General features: G+C 41.1%; 2 protein-coding genes across 29 annotated transcripts in view; one reads left to right on the top strand and one right to left on the bottom strand.

The window, feature by feature from the left end:
* LOC148646745 (NACHT, LRR and PYD domains-containing protein 3-like) overlaps positions 1 to 13,224 on the bottom strand; it is a 2,700,574-nt gene that overhangs the window by 2,013,400 nt on the left and 673,950 nt on the right. The gene's annotated exons all lie outside the window — the stretch shown is intronic.
* The window catches only part of LOC148646773 (NACHT, LRR and PYD domains-containing protein 3-like), a 305,400-nt gene that overhangs the window by 159,510 nt on the left and 132,666 nt on the right, over positions 1 to 13,224 (top strand). For 20 of the 28 annotated variants that reach the window (XM_088608570.1, XM_088608567.1, XM_088608569.1 and 17 more), the window contains one exon: positions 12,393 to 12,566. The exons of 6 other annotated variants lie outside the window; for them this stretch is intronic. In XM_088608570.1, the coding sequence (XP_088464696.1) occupies positions 12,393 to 12,566 (174 nt within the window). 2 more of the 28 variants (XM_088608573.1, XM_088608572.1) reach the window with 2 other exon arrangements.

Here is a 13,224-nt window from a genome sequence, read left to right on the forward strand (position 1 = left end):
GCGATGGATTGGCGCCCCGTCCAGGGTGTACCCTGCCTGTTACGATTGTAGTCCCTCCCCATTAAGGGGGCTCTGGCTCTTTTACTTCGGACCTGATTTTGTGTACCTGCCCCTTGTTCCAGCCTCCTTCCAGCCCCCCTTAAAAGCCAGACGCCCACTCAGTTCGGGGCTCTGCATTGGTTTCTGCATCACGCAAGCCCGGAACCTGGCTGCGCCTGGCTCCGTTATGTTTTTAGTTTCTGTTTCTTGTTCCTGTTCCCTGCCGGTTCCGACCCGGCTCCTGTTTTTAAATCGTTTGTCTCTTTTGGACCGCCCGGTTTTTGGATCTTTTGCCTTCGTCTTGGATTTTCCCTTTTGACTTTACTCTTGGATTGTTTGCCCCGGACTCACCCCCCTGGACACCTGCGCACTTTGGACACGCCCCCCGTCTTCATTCCCGTCTCCTGCATGACTTTTTCCCCCGTGTTTTCCCCATTCTACCCCGGATCGTGTCGTCTGCATAGGGCCCTGAAAGAACTGTTCGTTACACTGCCTTGAACTTGTGTTGCTTTGCTTTGCCAAAGGTCCACCACAAGATCTTTTGTTTTGCTCACATTTTTGTTTGAGGTTGAGGTTGCACTGTTTAACTAAATGAGCTATTTAATTCCTGTATACTGACTCACGATTGTTTGTGATGAGCCCTACGAGAGCAGAGCCATCAGCATACTTGAACATTTTGACTGAACCTGCATGTGATTTGTGTACAGAGAGTAAATGAGAGGAGATAAGACACAACCCCAAGGAGCTCCTGTGCTTAGAGCGAGAGGCTTAGAGAGGATATTCTTCAGTTTTACCAGCTGCTTCCTATCAGAAAGGAAATCCAGTAGCCAATAGCACAGAGTCTGATCAATACCCTTCTCTGCAAACTTTTAAAAAAGCTTGAGAGGGGTGATCATCTTAAAAGCAGAACTACTGTATAGCCATTAAAAAGGATCCAAGCATATGTCCTGGGTGCTTTTAGATGTTGAAATGTATCATGGAGCCCCAGGGAAACGGCATCAGGCACTGAACTTTTTGTTCTGTAACAAAACTGACTTGGGCCCAAATGTACGTTAGACAGGAAATTGGTTATAAGTCACTCAGAAAAATGTCATAATAACAAATGTCAAGGACACCAATCTGTAGTTGTTGAGGCAGCTCACAATGAATTTCTGAGATACTGGTATTATAGTAGACATTTTAAAACAGTATGATACTGTATCCTGCTTAAGGGATACATTGAAAATATCTGTAAACACAGGAGCAAGCTGTGTGGCATGAGATTTCGTCATAGCTATTGATACAAGGTCGGGCCCAGATGCTTTCCTGCTGTTCTGCTTGCAGAAATATCATCTTACATCATGCTCCTGAATGATAAAGGGTGGCTGGAGGGGCCACACTGGCTGTCTACAGCAGTCTGCTGCAGGTTGTTTTGTGTGTTGAACCTGTAATAGAATTTCACACCGGGCTTCCTTAAACATGCTCCAGTCTGAGGTATCAAACAATCCCTTAGCACTTTCACAGTCTCAGCTGACCACTGTGTTACACTTCTTATGGCTGGTTTACGTTCTTTGAATCTCTGTTTGTGTCTTGGGCCAAGAAATACTGTATATTAACACCTGACTGGCAGAGAGGGGTGCAGACTAGTGCTCAGTATGCCTCAGAGATAAAGCAGTAGCAGTATTTTATTTTTCTCGTTCTCTTTTATAGCTGGGGAGAACCTTCCTCAGTTTGGCAAAGTTACAATCTCCCAAAATAATGACTAGGGAATAAGGATATGAATTTTCAGCCTCAGTGCTTTTCGCCACTAATTGTTGCATTCACATCCAGTGGTATTTAAACAACCACTAGTACAACAGCGGTGAATTCTCTGAAGGCCTGCTATTCATGATAGTTTATGATAATTTCTAATTCCCATTTCTAACTCTGGGGAGCAGTATTTTAGAGTACAACAAAGATTTTAGACCACAGGACCCGAGCATGATTGTTGATTCACACAGAAATAAACACCTCCACCTTTAAGCTAAAGTGAATGATCAGCTGTCCGGTCTGACCGTAGTAAAGAGAAGCCCTGCAGATTCACCACAGAGTCTGAACTCAGGCAGGTTTCAGTGGAACAGAGCACAGAGCAGTTAGTTTAATCCTGTCTTGACTGAATAAGCAGAGCCAGTTCAATCATCTTATTTAGTAGAGTGCGGTCATATGACAAAAGAAGGCTTGATAGTGGTGAGCAGAAATTACTTTTTCAAAGAACTCCAGGTAAGAACTAAGAACTTCTTTCTAAGAACTAAGGTTAGAACTCCAGCTCACCAGCCCTGTTTCCTAGTCTGGGGTGGACTACAGGCGTGCAGGCTACTGTATTGTTCAGATCAAGAAAGTCACTTGATGAAAAAATTATCTTTGGTTGTAGACTGAGATTAAGTTGTTTTTCACATAAATGCTCTACATCCAGTCTGTTCTACTTTAACACGCATAAGGAGAACTCAGTTAAAAAAAGCACAAAGAGCAAACACTGTGTCACCCTGGTCAGTGCCATCTTGATCCTGCTCCTGAGATCCACCTCAGCTAGGTGGGCTCTGATGCCGTTTTTGGGCTTCTGATTCAGCTGTCCTCCCCCATCCCAACCACCCCCCCCCCATTCCCCTATGGGTTACAAGTGTAACAAAAGTTACAAGTTACAAGTGTGTCGTATGCCCTGGTTAGTCAAGACTCAAACTCAGCAGACACAGACTGTTGCCCATTGTCGGCAGTGATGGTTGGTAATCCCCAGTGGGCAAAGAGGGAATCCAGGAAGACTGTGTTGTAACAGAAAGAATAAGGTTCTTGATCCAGAGATGAAGTAAAACAGATGAGTTTATTGCATGCAAGGAACAATAAAGCCGAAGTCTTGTTTCCCACAAGAAACAACAAAACCGAAGTATTGTTCGATGTGCCGGTACAAACTTTTAGGTTACATAGTCCTTGCTTGTTGCTTCAGACGTCATTCGGTGTTATGGTAAGGGGAGGGGGTCATGGTATTTGGCCAGTTAAAAGACCCTGGCCAAATGGTCAGTTTAAGATTACGCCCCCAGGGGGTTCCTAGCTCGCATCTGGAATCCTTATCAGTTTACCCCCTTTCCTGCCATAAACCCCTGTTGCTTAGAAGTCTGATTTTCAGGCAGAACTGACTTAAGTTATTAACCCTTTTTACATCTTGTATCTTACTTCAACTGTGACGACTTCAATAGTGACCGATCCAGTTGAGGATCATGTGCAGATCGTAGGCCACCTTGAGGAAATGCTGATGAGGTAGCTGGATCCTCAGATGTCCAGCTGGAGAGGAGGTGGTGTGGTGGCCCCTGTTTTACCACTAAGGAGGCAGGCTTTGCAGTTCCCGAACAGTGTTTCAATGTTCCTGTCAAATTTTTGCCACCAAAATAGATCCCAGCACCACTGTTTGACTCTCACTCTAACACCAGCTGCTATATCACCCTGCAACTCACAACCGGCAACCTATTGAAAGTCAGCAGGTGTGAGCCTGGCCAGTACCTGGATGGGAGACCTCCTGGAAAAGTTAAGGTTACTGCTGGTAGAGGTGTTAGTGACACCAGTAGGGGGTGCTCACCCTGAAGTCTGTGTCGGTCCTAATGCCACAGTATAGTGATTTTAACACCATACTGAAAAAAGGCACTGTACTTTAAGCACGCAGTAAAACCAATGTCCTGACTCTCTGTGGTCATTAAAAATCCCAAGACATTTCTCAAAAAGATAGGGGTGTTACCCTGGTGTTCTGGCCAAATTTCCCCCTGTCCTTTACCAATCATGGCCTCCTAATAACCCCCATCTCTGAACTGGCTCCATCACTCTGCTCTCCTCCCCACTGAGAGCTGGTGTATGGGGAGTGTTCTGGCGCACTATGACTGCTATCTTTATATAAAAAGTGCTATATAAGTGTAAGGAATTATTATCTTCTGGAAACAACTGAGGTGGAAGCTTAGTACAAAAGGCACCTTGGTGAAGTGAAGGACACCAGTGTGCATGATGAAAGCTGAGAGGTTCCAACTGTATGGGTAGAGAGGAACCTGAAGGTAACCCTATCAGATGGTGAATTTTGTGAAGACAAAGAGGCTGGAGAAATCTGTTGAGAGGGGGAACATGTCTGGTATAGCAGCTTTGTTCACAGCGCTCAGGTCTACACTGAGAGCTGCGGTGTGGGGAGTGTACTGGTGCACTATGGCTGCTGTTGCTATATAAAAAGTGCTATATAAGTGTAAGGAATTATTATTATTATTATTATTATTATTATTATTATTATTATTATTATTATTATTATCATCTTCTGGAAACAGCTGAGGTGGAAGCTTAGTACGAAAGGCACCCTGGTGTAGCGGAGGACATCAGCGTGAATGATGAAAGCTGAGGTTCTAGCTGTAAGGGTGGAGAGTAACCTGAGTGAATTTTGTGAAGACAAAGAAGCTGGAGAATTGTGGGGTGAGCTCCTCCACTGTGGGGATTGGGTACTTGTCTGGTATAGCAGCTTTGTTCACTGCTCTCAGGTCCACACAGATTCACAGGCCTCCTGTCTTCCTCCTGGCCGCCACCAGATTGGATACCCATGGGGAGGCATCAACCAGTTCAAGTGGTTGGTGTGGAGGAGGGGCTGGAGAGGCAGAGCTTGAATGTCACCAATGTTATATCGTGAACCAGGCACAGACTATATGAATATATTTGGCATACAATGTTATACTAGTGGTCTTTGACCACACTCCAGATATCACTGAAAATTTTTTCACAGCCCAAGCACCCTTTGAACCCTAGAGGCAATTAAACTCATTATTGCTTTCAGATAATGACTTTGTTAAATTTTTGAATCACCAGATCTTTCTTCTTAAATATTAAAAATACAATTGACAGTCTAAAGACACTCTCTGGGAAACTAAAAGCATCTGTGTGAGGTCAGATGATTTCATTCTCAATGTTAAAAACAAGTGTAAAAAGAAAAGAAAAATGGAACTTACTAAACAATGCTCAGCTACTCTCACTACTCAATGACTTAAAGAACATCTAAAGTTGAGAACTGAATTTGACTTACTCAGCACAAGAAGTCAAATCGCTTGATGAAATCCCCTTCACATCCTCTCAGCATGGTGACTTCTGGGAAATGTCTTGCACACCACTTGCAGCTGTGAAGGGCACCACAACTAATTTCTGGACTTTAGTTCTGTCACCACAGATCCCAGTTATATTAATGAGCTACTGTATTTAAACACTATTACTCTAACATATTCACACCAGAATCCACTGTTGATATCTACTAGCTGGTGCATGTTCTCCCAGTTGCTACTGGTTTGAACAAGCCTACAGTATCTCAGGGTCTGAGGTGATAGAGGTGATTAAGCCAATACAATCTGGGAAGCCCTATGTGCCTTCTCCTTCTGCGCCCTCACTGTCAGGTAAAAAGTCCTACATGAACTGATCATCAGCTCAAGGTATTTTAGCTGGTTGTGTTCCAATGTGGTGTTCAATGTAAAGTGGAGCCTGTTTTCTGTTTTCCTGAGATCAGTCTTTCTTCTTTAAAACCAGGTCTTGTTCAGATTGTTGGTGTCCAGGTTTGACAGTACTACTCCAGTAGTGCTGGACTCTGCTGTAGCCCCTGTTCTGTGGGCAACAGCAGGACCAGGTCATCAGCATAGAGCAGGAATTTGATATTTTTGTAGTGTAGTGTGAGGCCAGGGGCTGCAGACTGTTCCAGCACCTCTAGCTGATATAGATATTGAGCAGTGTTGGGCTATAGCCCAGTCTCACTCCACAACCCTGAGTGAAGAAATCTATTCTTTTGTTTTGTTTCTCTCTGTCCACATGTTCTTAGAGTGCTTTGCCATAATTACATCATAGACTTAAGCTCTTAAATCACATTGAAGACATTTGTAAATCTCCATGCCAAATTGAATCTAGATTTTTAATTAATAAAGGTGGACCTGTTTGTTTATAAGTGAGTGCAGGGTATAAGTGTTAACATATGTGAGGCAGTTTGGTAGGATGCCAGTCTGACTCTTAAGACACTGTGCTTGTTAAAGGAAGACCATTATTTGGGCTTCCATGATACTGCAGAATATCTTCCCCATGTTACTGTTCACACAGGTGCCCTGGTAGTATTAAAGGTCAAGTCTGTCTTCAGATTTATAGATGTGGGTGATCAGTCCTTGACTGCAGACCTCAGGGAAACACCTCAGTATAAGGTTGAAGAGTTTGAGCAGAACCTGCAGTATTTCTGTGCTGCTGTGTCTCAGCATCTTGTTCTTGGCTCCATCTTGGCCACCGATCTGTCGATCTGAGGGCCAGCAGTTTGTCTAGCAGGCCTTGCTCTGTGATCAGGGTGCCTGAGGGGTTTTAGTTGTCTTTAATAGCCATTTCAAGTGTTATTAGTTTTTTCTTCTATGTTGTTTTGGCCTAATGTTTCTGTATTTTGGATGTAATTTTAGAGATTTTCAAAATGGGTTTCCAAACTGATCCATTTTGAATACCCAATTTTTGGTGCACCTAAAGTATTCCATTTTTCTTAATTTGAGAGTTGTCAGTGTGCATTTCTTCACTTGTTTAGGATGTATTTGTAGTGTTTCACCATCTCATAGTATCTGCGGCATAGATCTGCTTTGTGTGGTTGTGTGTGTGTTTGTTTTTAATAGTTCTCAGTGCTTTTCTTGTATTTCTGCAGTCTGCAAAAATATTCTTTTGTTTTTATTTTTGAATGTGTTTTGTACTCTTTTAAAATCTGATTTCAAGTCTAGTTTGTCAAATGTGTGATTTAAATCTTTTAAAGCCAAATATACTGTATGCCTGTTTTATTGCTTTTGTACAGAGTTTAGGAATGTAGTTGATAATTTCTTAATTTCCTGGTGATTTAGTGCACTTATGTATTCATCCAGGCTGTTTGTAGCCTGTCTGTTAAGGTCATATGGTTGCAGGGCTGTGACAGTGTGTCTTTGTGCAAGTGTGCCCTCTTGAAGTACAGCTCTCTTGCCTTCTCTCTTCATTCCCACTTTTATATACAATAGGCCAGCCCCTCCCCATGGAGCTAAACCACATAAACACTGCAAAAAGGGGAATGAGAAGTGTTGAAGACATCAAAAAGATAAATATTTCACCCTAGACTAAAATAAACATATATATTAAAATAATATACATCATGCATTAATTTAAACATGCATCAAGGTATAGAAAAAGGTAGAAAAATGCGGAACATTTGTTGTATTATTTTTTAGATTTTTTGGCCCAGTCTTATTAGACATACGGTAAGCTGAACTGATTGCCCTGCTATAAACAGTAGTCAGGTCTGAGTAGCATAAATATGGCCCAGGATCACCAGAATATCGTTTAGGGTTAGAGTTAAATTTTATTTTCAGGTAAGAGATTTTGTTTTAACACAGAAGATAAGGGAAAACTGTTTAACTTTGGCTCATCAGATTTCTGAGGACATGTCCACATTTCCTCGTGAATACTGCTAAATGAAAGGATGAGAAAACACGCATATTTTCCACTTTATGTTATAATAGTTTTAACAGAACAAGAAACTTCCACTATCTGTAAAACTGTTTTTAGTAAGGAACTGGGACTCTGGCTTTTCAGTGGCCCATGCACTTACTGTAACAATACTATTCCAGGTCTTCACAAAAAAATATATAGACTTTTTTTATATTTGTTCCATTTGTTTCAAATTTGTATTCAAGCTCGTAGACACATAATGTAGGGAAAGGTCTACAAGCATTTTCTGTTTAAGGTCCAAAACATGAAATATTGATCTTTGAAGACAAAAAAAAATTGATTTCTTGTTTTATGTTTTTTTCATGGATATTTCTGTCTGGTGAGTGCAGAGTAAAAAAATATGTGCAGAAATTTAAAAGAAATATGATTTTTTACATTTAATGCTCATGGGGTTAGCTTTAATTTAAGCCATAAAATAGGGCTCTAGTGTCTACACTTCCAGAGATATTGCAACATGTTTGAGAGAACATCATTCAAGGCAGAAATTGCCTCTGGATGTCTGTGACAGCTGGTCATACTGAAAGGTTAATTGGTGAGGCATGCTCTCATCACAGACAGGGAGAGCGCTGCTGATCTTGGTGCTGAAGTTTCTTCTCAGAGATTTCAAACAGTCTGAACACACGTGAGTCTAATTGCAAGTGAGAGAACTCAGGTTATTCCAGGATGTAGTGCTTTTACTGCCTAGATTATTGCATTGGATCCAACAGTGACAGTCGTTTCAATTCTGACATCAAAGTCTCATCAGGTGATAACTCTCTTGTTCAGGACAGGTCAGATCTTTGGGTATTCCTATGGGGTCAGCAGTAAATGGGGGTTCTTGATCCACTCTGGTGTGGCTTCAACTGGAAAACATCTGAGAACTGTTCTTCTAATCACAAGATGTGCACTGCAATCACAACAGCATCATCAAGTGCCACACCATTTGTGTGGTTCTCCAAGGTTGAAAAAGCAGAAACATCACTTTGTGGATTTTATTAACAAAAAGCTGCAGCTTTTTCTTCATAGCATTGATCTTGTCGGACATCTAAAAAATTGTTAAAGAGAGCCCCTGCAGGCCCATATTCAGCTCATTCAAATGTGAGAACATATCAGCCAGGCAGGCTAATTTTACCAGCCACACTGGATCATTGCCAAAAGAGATTGCTGGTCATGCAAAAACATCTGTACCTTGGAGTGCAGTTCAAAGAGCCTCATGAGCACTTTGCCCCTTGACCACTTGATAACCATCTCACCTCAGTATGTAACAAAAGCTGCGTGTTCGCTGCACATTTCATTACAAAGCGCACTGAACAAACATGAATTCATTGGTCGAGCCTTGATACAGTTCACAACTCTGTCCACAGTATAGGCTCTGTTGACAGAAAAGTCGAACAGATTTTGAATCCTCAGGTATTTTCTTGACTGTTAAGGCCTCGCGGTGGATGCTGCAGTGCGTCCACTTCATGTCTGGAGCAACCTCTCTAATTCGTGCAACTAGACCACTGTATCAGCCTGTCATCGCTCTGGCACCATCTGTACAAACTCCGACACATTTTTTCCAGTCAATGCCATTATCTTTGATAAATTCATTGAGAAGCTGAAATATGTGTTCTCCTGTATTTCTTGTTGATAGCAGCAGAACAGAAAGTTTTCATTGCGATCATTTGGATTCATTTTCAATCAGTTGTTCTGTTGGAGTATGTGGCGCTATTGGAGTAATTCTTCCCTGTTTCCACTTAAAAGATAGTCAGGGGTCCGTCTTAGAAGTTAATCGAAATTTTTTATTTCATGCGCACAGGAGCGAAACAGAGATGCTTGGTGTATTTTTCTCAAATTAACCTAGAACAGTCCTTAAATATTTTTCTGTTATCTATCATGCTTTCCTGTGCTGATCAGATTGGCAGTGTTCCAAAATCACGCACATTTTCCTACCTCCCTATTTGCTAAATATAACCTCTTTTAATACAGTTGGTTATTTAGGTTCGTAGCAACCATTCCTATACAGTGGTATAGAATTACATAGTAACCCTTGTGTCCACTGTAGTATTTGCACGTACTGCATCATCATAGCTAAGTATGCAGGCTGCGTGTTTGACACATAAACTAATTTTATTAAAATAGAAAACATGAAAACCCAGATTTCCAGGGTCATCTGGTGGGCGCTCCACAGTTTGAGAACCACGGCCTTAAAGGAATGTTCTCTAGCCACAGATGAGGGAAGGGCTCTGTACATGCTGTGCAGAGATCTAGTCTGTCTGCACTCCCTCACACTCCCCAGAGAACTCAATTGGGGGTGTGGTAGGATACACACCCTGCCAGGGGAAGCCTGTACTGATCTCCCTCAGTAAAACAGCTAATGATCTGCAATCTGCTTCTCATAGATTTCCATTTCAGTTGCGTTCCTGCATGTCAGCTGCATTTTTCCAAATGAGCAAGTAATAGGTTTATCCCATGCTGAAAAGAAAAGAAAGAAAACATGTTTCGGCCGTGGAGCCTTCTTCAGGTGTGAGAAAGACAGGGTAGTAAGCAAAGGTAATGTAGAGAGAGAACAAAAGCTGGGAGAGAGGAGGAGTGAGGGGTGGGAACAGGGGACAGAAAGAAAGGCCAAGCAGGAAGTGTGAAGGATAGGTGAAGAGAGGTTTGAAATAAAACTAACAATGAAAAGAGAGAATTTAGAAGAAAAGGAGTCTGTCGTTGAGAGAGGGGGAAGCTGTGATCCTAGCTGCAGGATAATTTTAGTTTCTGTATTCTTTCTGATGTTTGAGTTCAGAAAACCATCTTTGAGAACACACACAGAGAGATTAGTGTAACCTGAACTACTATTTTTTCAAATGTCCTTAAATATACATATCATCCTTTCTCTGTGAAAGAAATCTATCATTTTTCTTCTTCCAAAAACTGCCAGGCCAGCTGCTCTTACATCTCTGTCAATGAAACGTCTGGAGAGAATCTTAAAGCATTACATTACAAAAACTCACAGGACCTCACTAACCCCCTGCAGTTTGCATATAGAGAAAGGAGGGGGCAGACAATGCAGTACTCACATTGTAAAATCTGGTCTGTCAGCAACTGGATCAAGCAAGGTCATACTGTATGTAAGGTATTATTTGTTGACTTTTGCTCTACTTTTAACACAATACAACCATTGTTGTTTGCACAGACCCTCTCAGAACTTCAAGCTAAACAGTAGCTTGATAAGACAGGTCCTAAACATCTTAACCAATAGGACTCAACAGGTCAAACTTGGGAACTGGTTAATTAGACATTTACTGATTTTAAGAAAAATGCAACACCCCTCCAACCTACAGTAACTAATGGTCAGACTGTCGAAATTGTCAATGACTACAGGTACTCGGGACTGATCAGAGAAAACACCATTTATAAAAAAAGAAAACAGAGGCTTGATTTTTCTAAGTAAACTTAGTTATTTCCAGGTAGATAGAACCATTCTAACACTTTTCTGCATGTCTTTGATTGAAACTGTATTAACATACTGTCTCACTTGCTGGTTTGGTAACATCATTTTCACTGATTTTAATAGCCTGGAATAACTAGATAAATTAAGTAGCAAATTTATTGGGGAAATTAAGATCGCCTTAAATATCCTCTACAGACAGAGAGTGGGAAAGAAAGCACTGTGTACTGTGTATTGTGTCTCTCACTCCTCCACTACAAGTTTACAATTCTCCCATCTGGGAGACGCCTCTGTGTCCCCAAGTGTAATACTAATAGAAACAGGAAATCTTTCATCTCCACTGCAATATCTCTTTCAAACAATGTATTGTAACTATCTTCTCCCTTATCGTACTGTAACGCTGTTTCACTGACTTCTTTGTTGGTAAGGTTTTGCCTGTCACCGTGCTGTTATGTTGGGAGTGTGCTGTAATACTAATTTCTCCAATGGGACAACGTAGATTGAATTGAATTATTGTCAGAGCTGGTGATCTGCAGTGGAGAATCCTGTGCATTATCCTGGCTGCCAATTAGTTTGTGTCTGTTTTGGATCCAGCTGTGTCTGATGTGAGAGGGAACTGTTTTTTCTGCTGTGACATTCTTGTTAATCCTCCTGATCCTTTTGATCTGGCCTTCAGTAGCACTGCTGTTGTGTTCAGGGTGAGTTATGTCAATAAGAAGAGAATTGTACCCATTGCACTTTCAGCTGGGCCAGACCCAACTCCTCTTCTACAAGAGCAGGATAAACACAGTCTCAGATGGAGGGTCTGTAGAGGAGGAGGGTGTTTGAGGGGTTGATGAAGAGCAGAATCTCTCTAGAATTCCTCTAGTAAAACTGTGAAAATACTTTTGTTGGAAAAGGTCTGGTCTTCTGACACTGTTACATGTGAGTACAGTGTCTTGCATTTGTGAGAACTGTGCAGTATTGTATGTTGTTGGGAAAAATGGGGTTCATGTATTTTCATGATCTTTTTGTTTTTTGGGGGAGAGGTCTGCAGTATATAGTGTTTGGTCTTGTATGCTGTTCACATTTTAACTGTGTCTTGTTATATTTAAAACTTTGGTTGTATTTCGTTTTTCTTCCACTGCTTTATTTTCTTCAAAAGCAAATGCTGCCTTAACATTTCTACAAAAAAAAAACAGTATTTGTTTCCCTTTTCTTTTCACTGTATCTCCATGTGTCTCCCTGTTTCCACCTGTCTCTTTCCCTGACAGTTTCTTCTCATCTTTCTTCTTCCTTCTGGATCCTAAGGTTTGAAGCAGTTGTTACCTTTATCGTCCTCCTCCATGGACACTCTGAGATGATAATGACATGATATTGTATATTACTGCTGAGCTGGGTGTTGGAGTGAAAACTTGGAAAGAAAGATGTGGATGAGCTGTGCAGATGTTCAGCTGTGCTCCTGTCTTGTTGTCTGCAGGATGGAGAGATGTAAACTAACAGAGAGATGTTGTAAAGATCTGGCCTCTGCTCTTCAGTCTCAACACTCCAGTCTGACAGAGCTGGATTTGAGTTGCAGTAACCTGGGGGATTCAGGAGTGAAACTGCTGTTTGCAGCTCTGAGGGATCCCAACTGTAAATTAACAACACTGAAGTAAGTGAACTCTGGTGATTTCTTTGTTTTTATTGAGTTTTGTAAATATATGACAACACACAACATTCCCTTTTTTACTTGCATCAAAGAAGAAACAATTATAGATTAGTTCATCTGGTTCCCTCAGAAAATATGACCATTTTTTCCAAGACACTTTAATCTGATTTTTTTTATTTCTTATTTCTTCAAAAATATTTTCCCGCTTTGTTTTAATTCCAGGAAATATGTTTGTGATTTGACAGCTGTTCCCTGCAATTCTAGACATATTCTCTCCATGAAGGTGAATTAATGGATTTATGTAGATTTGAATAACTTTCCATTCCTCAGTTTCTACAGAAGTGCCTACCTCCTTTTTATACTATTATCTCTTGTATTCTACTTTTATTTTCGAATATTTTAAATACATCTGAAAGGAAGCGAGTCACGATTTTGCTTTCAAGGCTTAGTATATGTTATTTCTTTCACTGTTACACTGTGGCTCAAATTGTCTTTGAGTATCTCTAACCTGAAAATAACTATGGAAATGACAGTTATGAGAGCACAATTTCTCAGATTTTTAATCTTTCAGGTTTGTAATTCCAAGTCCCTTACAGAGCTAATCAAAATGCACTAAACGCTAAATTGCGGTGGGCATTTCTCAAGGAACTACAAAGTACCA

This window comes from Lepisosteus platostomus, chromosome 16 (genome assembly GCF_059453375.1).
Source record: "Lepisosteus platostomus isolate fLepPlt1 chromosome 16, fLepPlt1.hap1, whole genome shotgun sequence".
NCBI classification, from domain to species: Eukaryota; Metazoa; Chordata; class Actinopteri; order Semionotiformes; family Lepisosteidae; genus Lepisosteus; species Lepisosteus platostomus.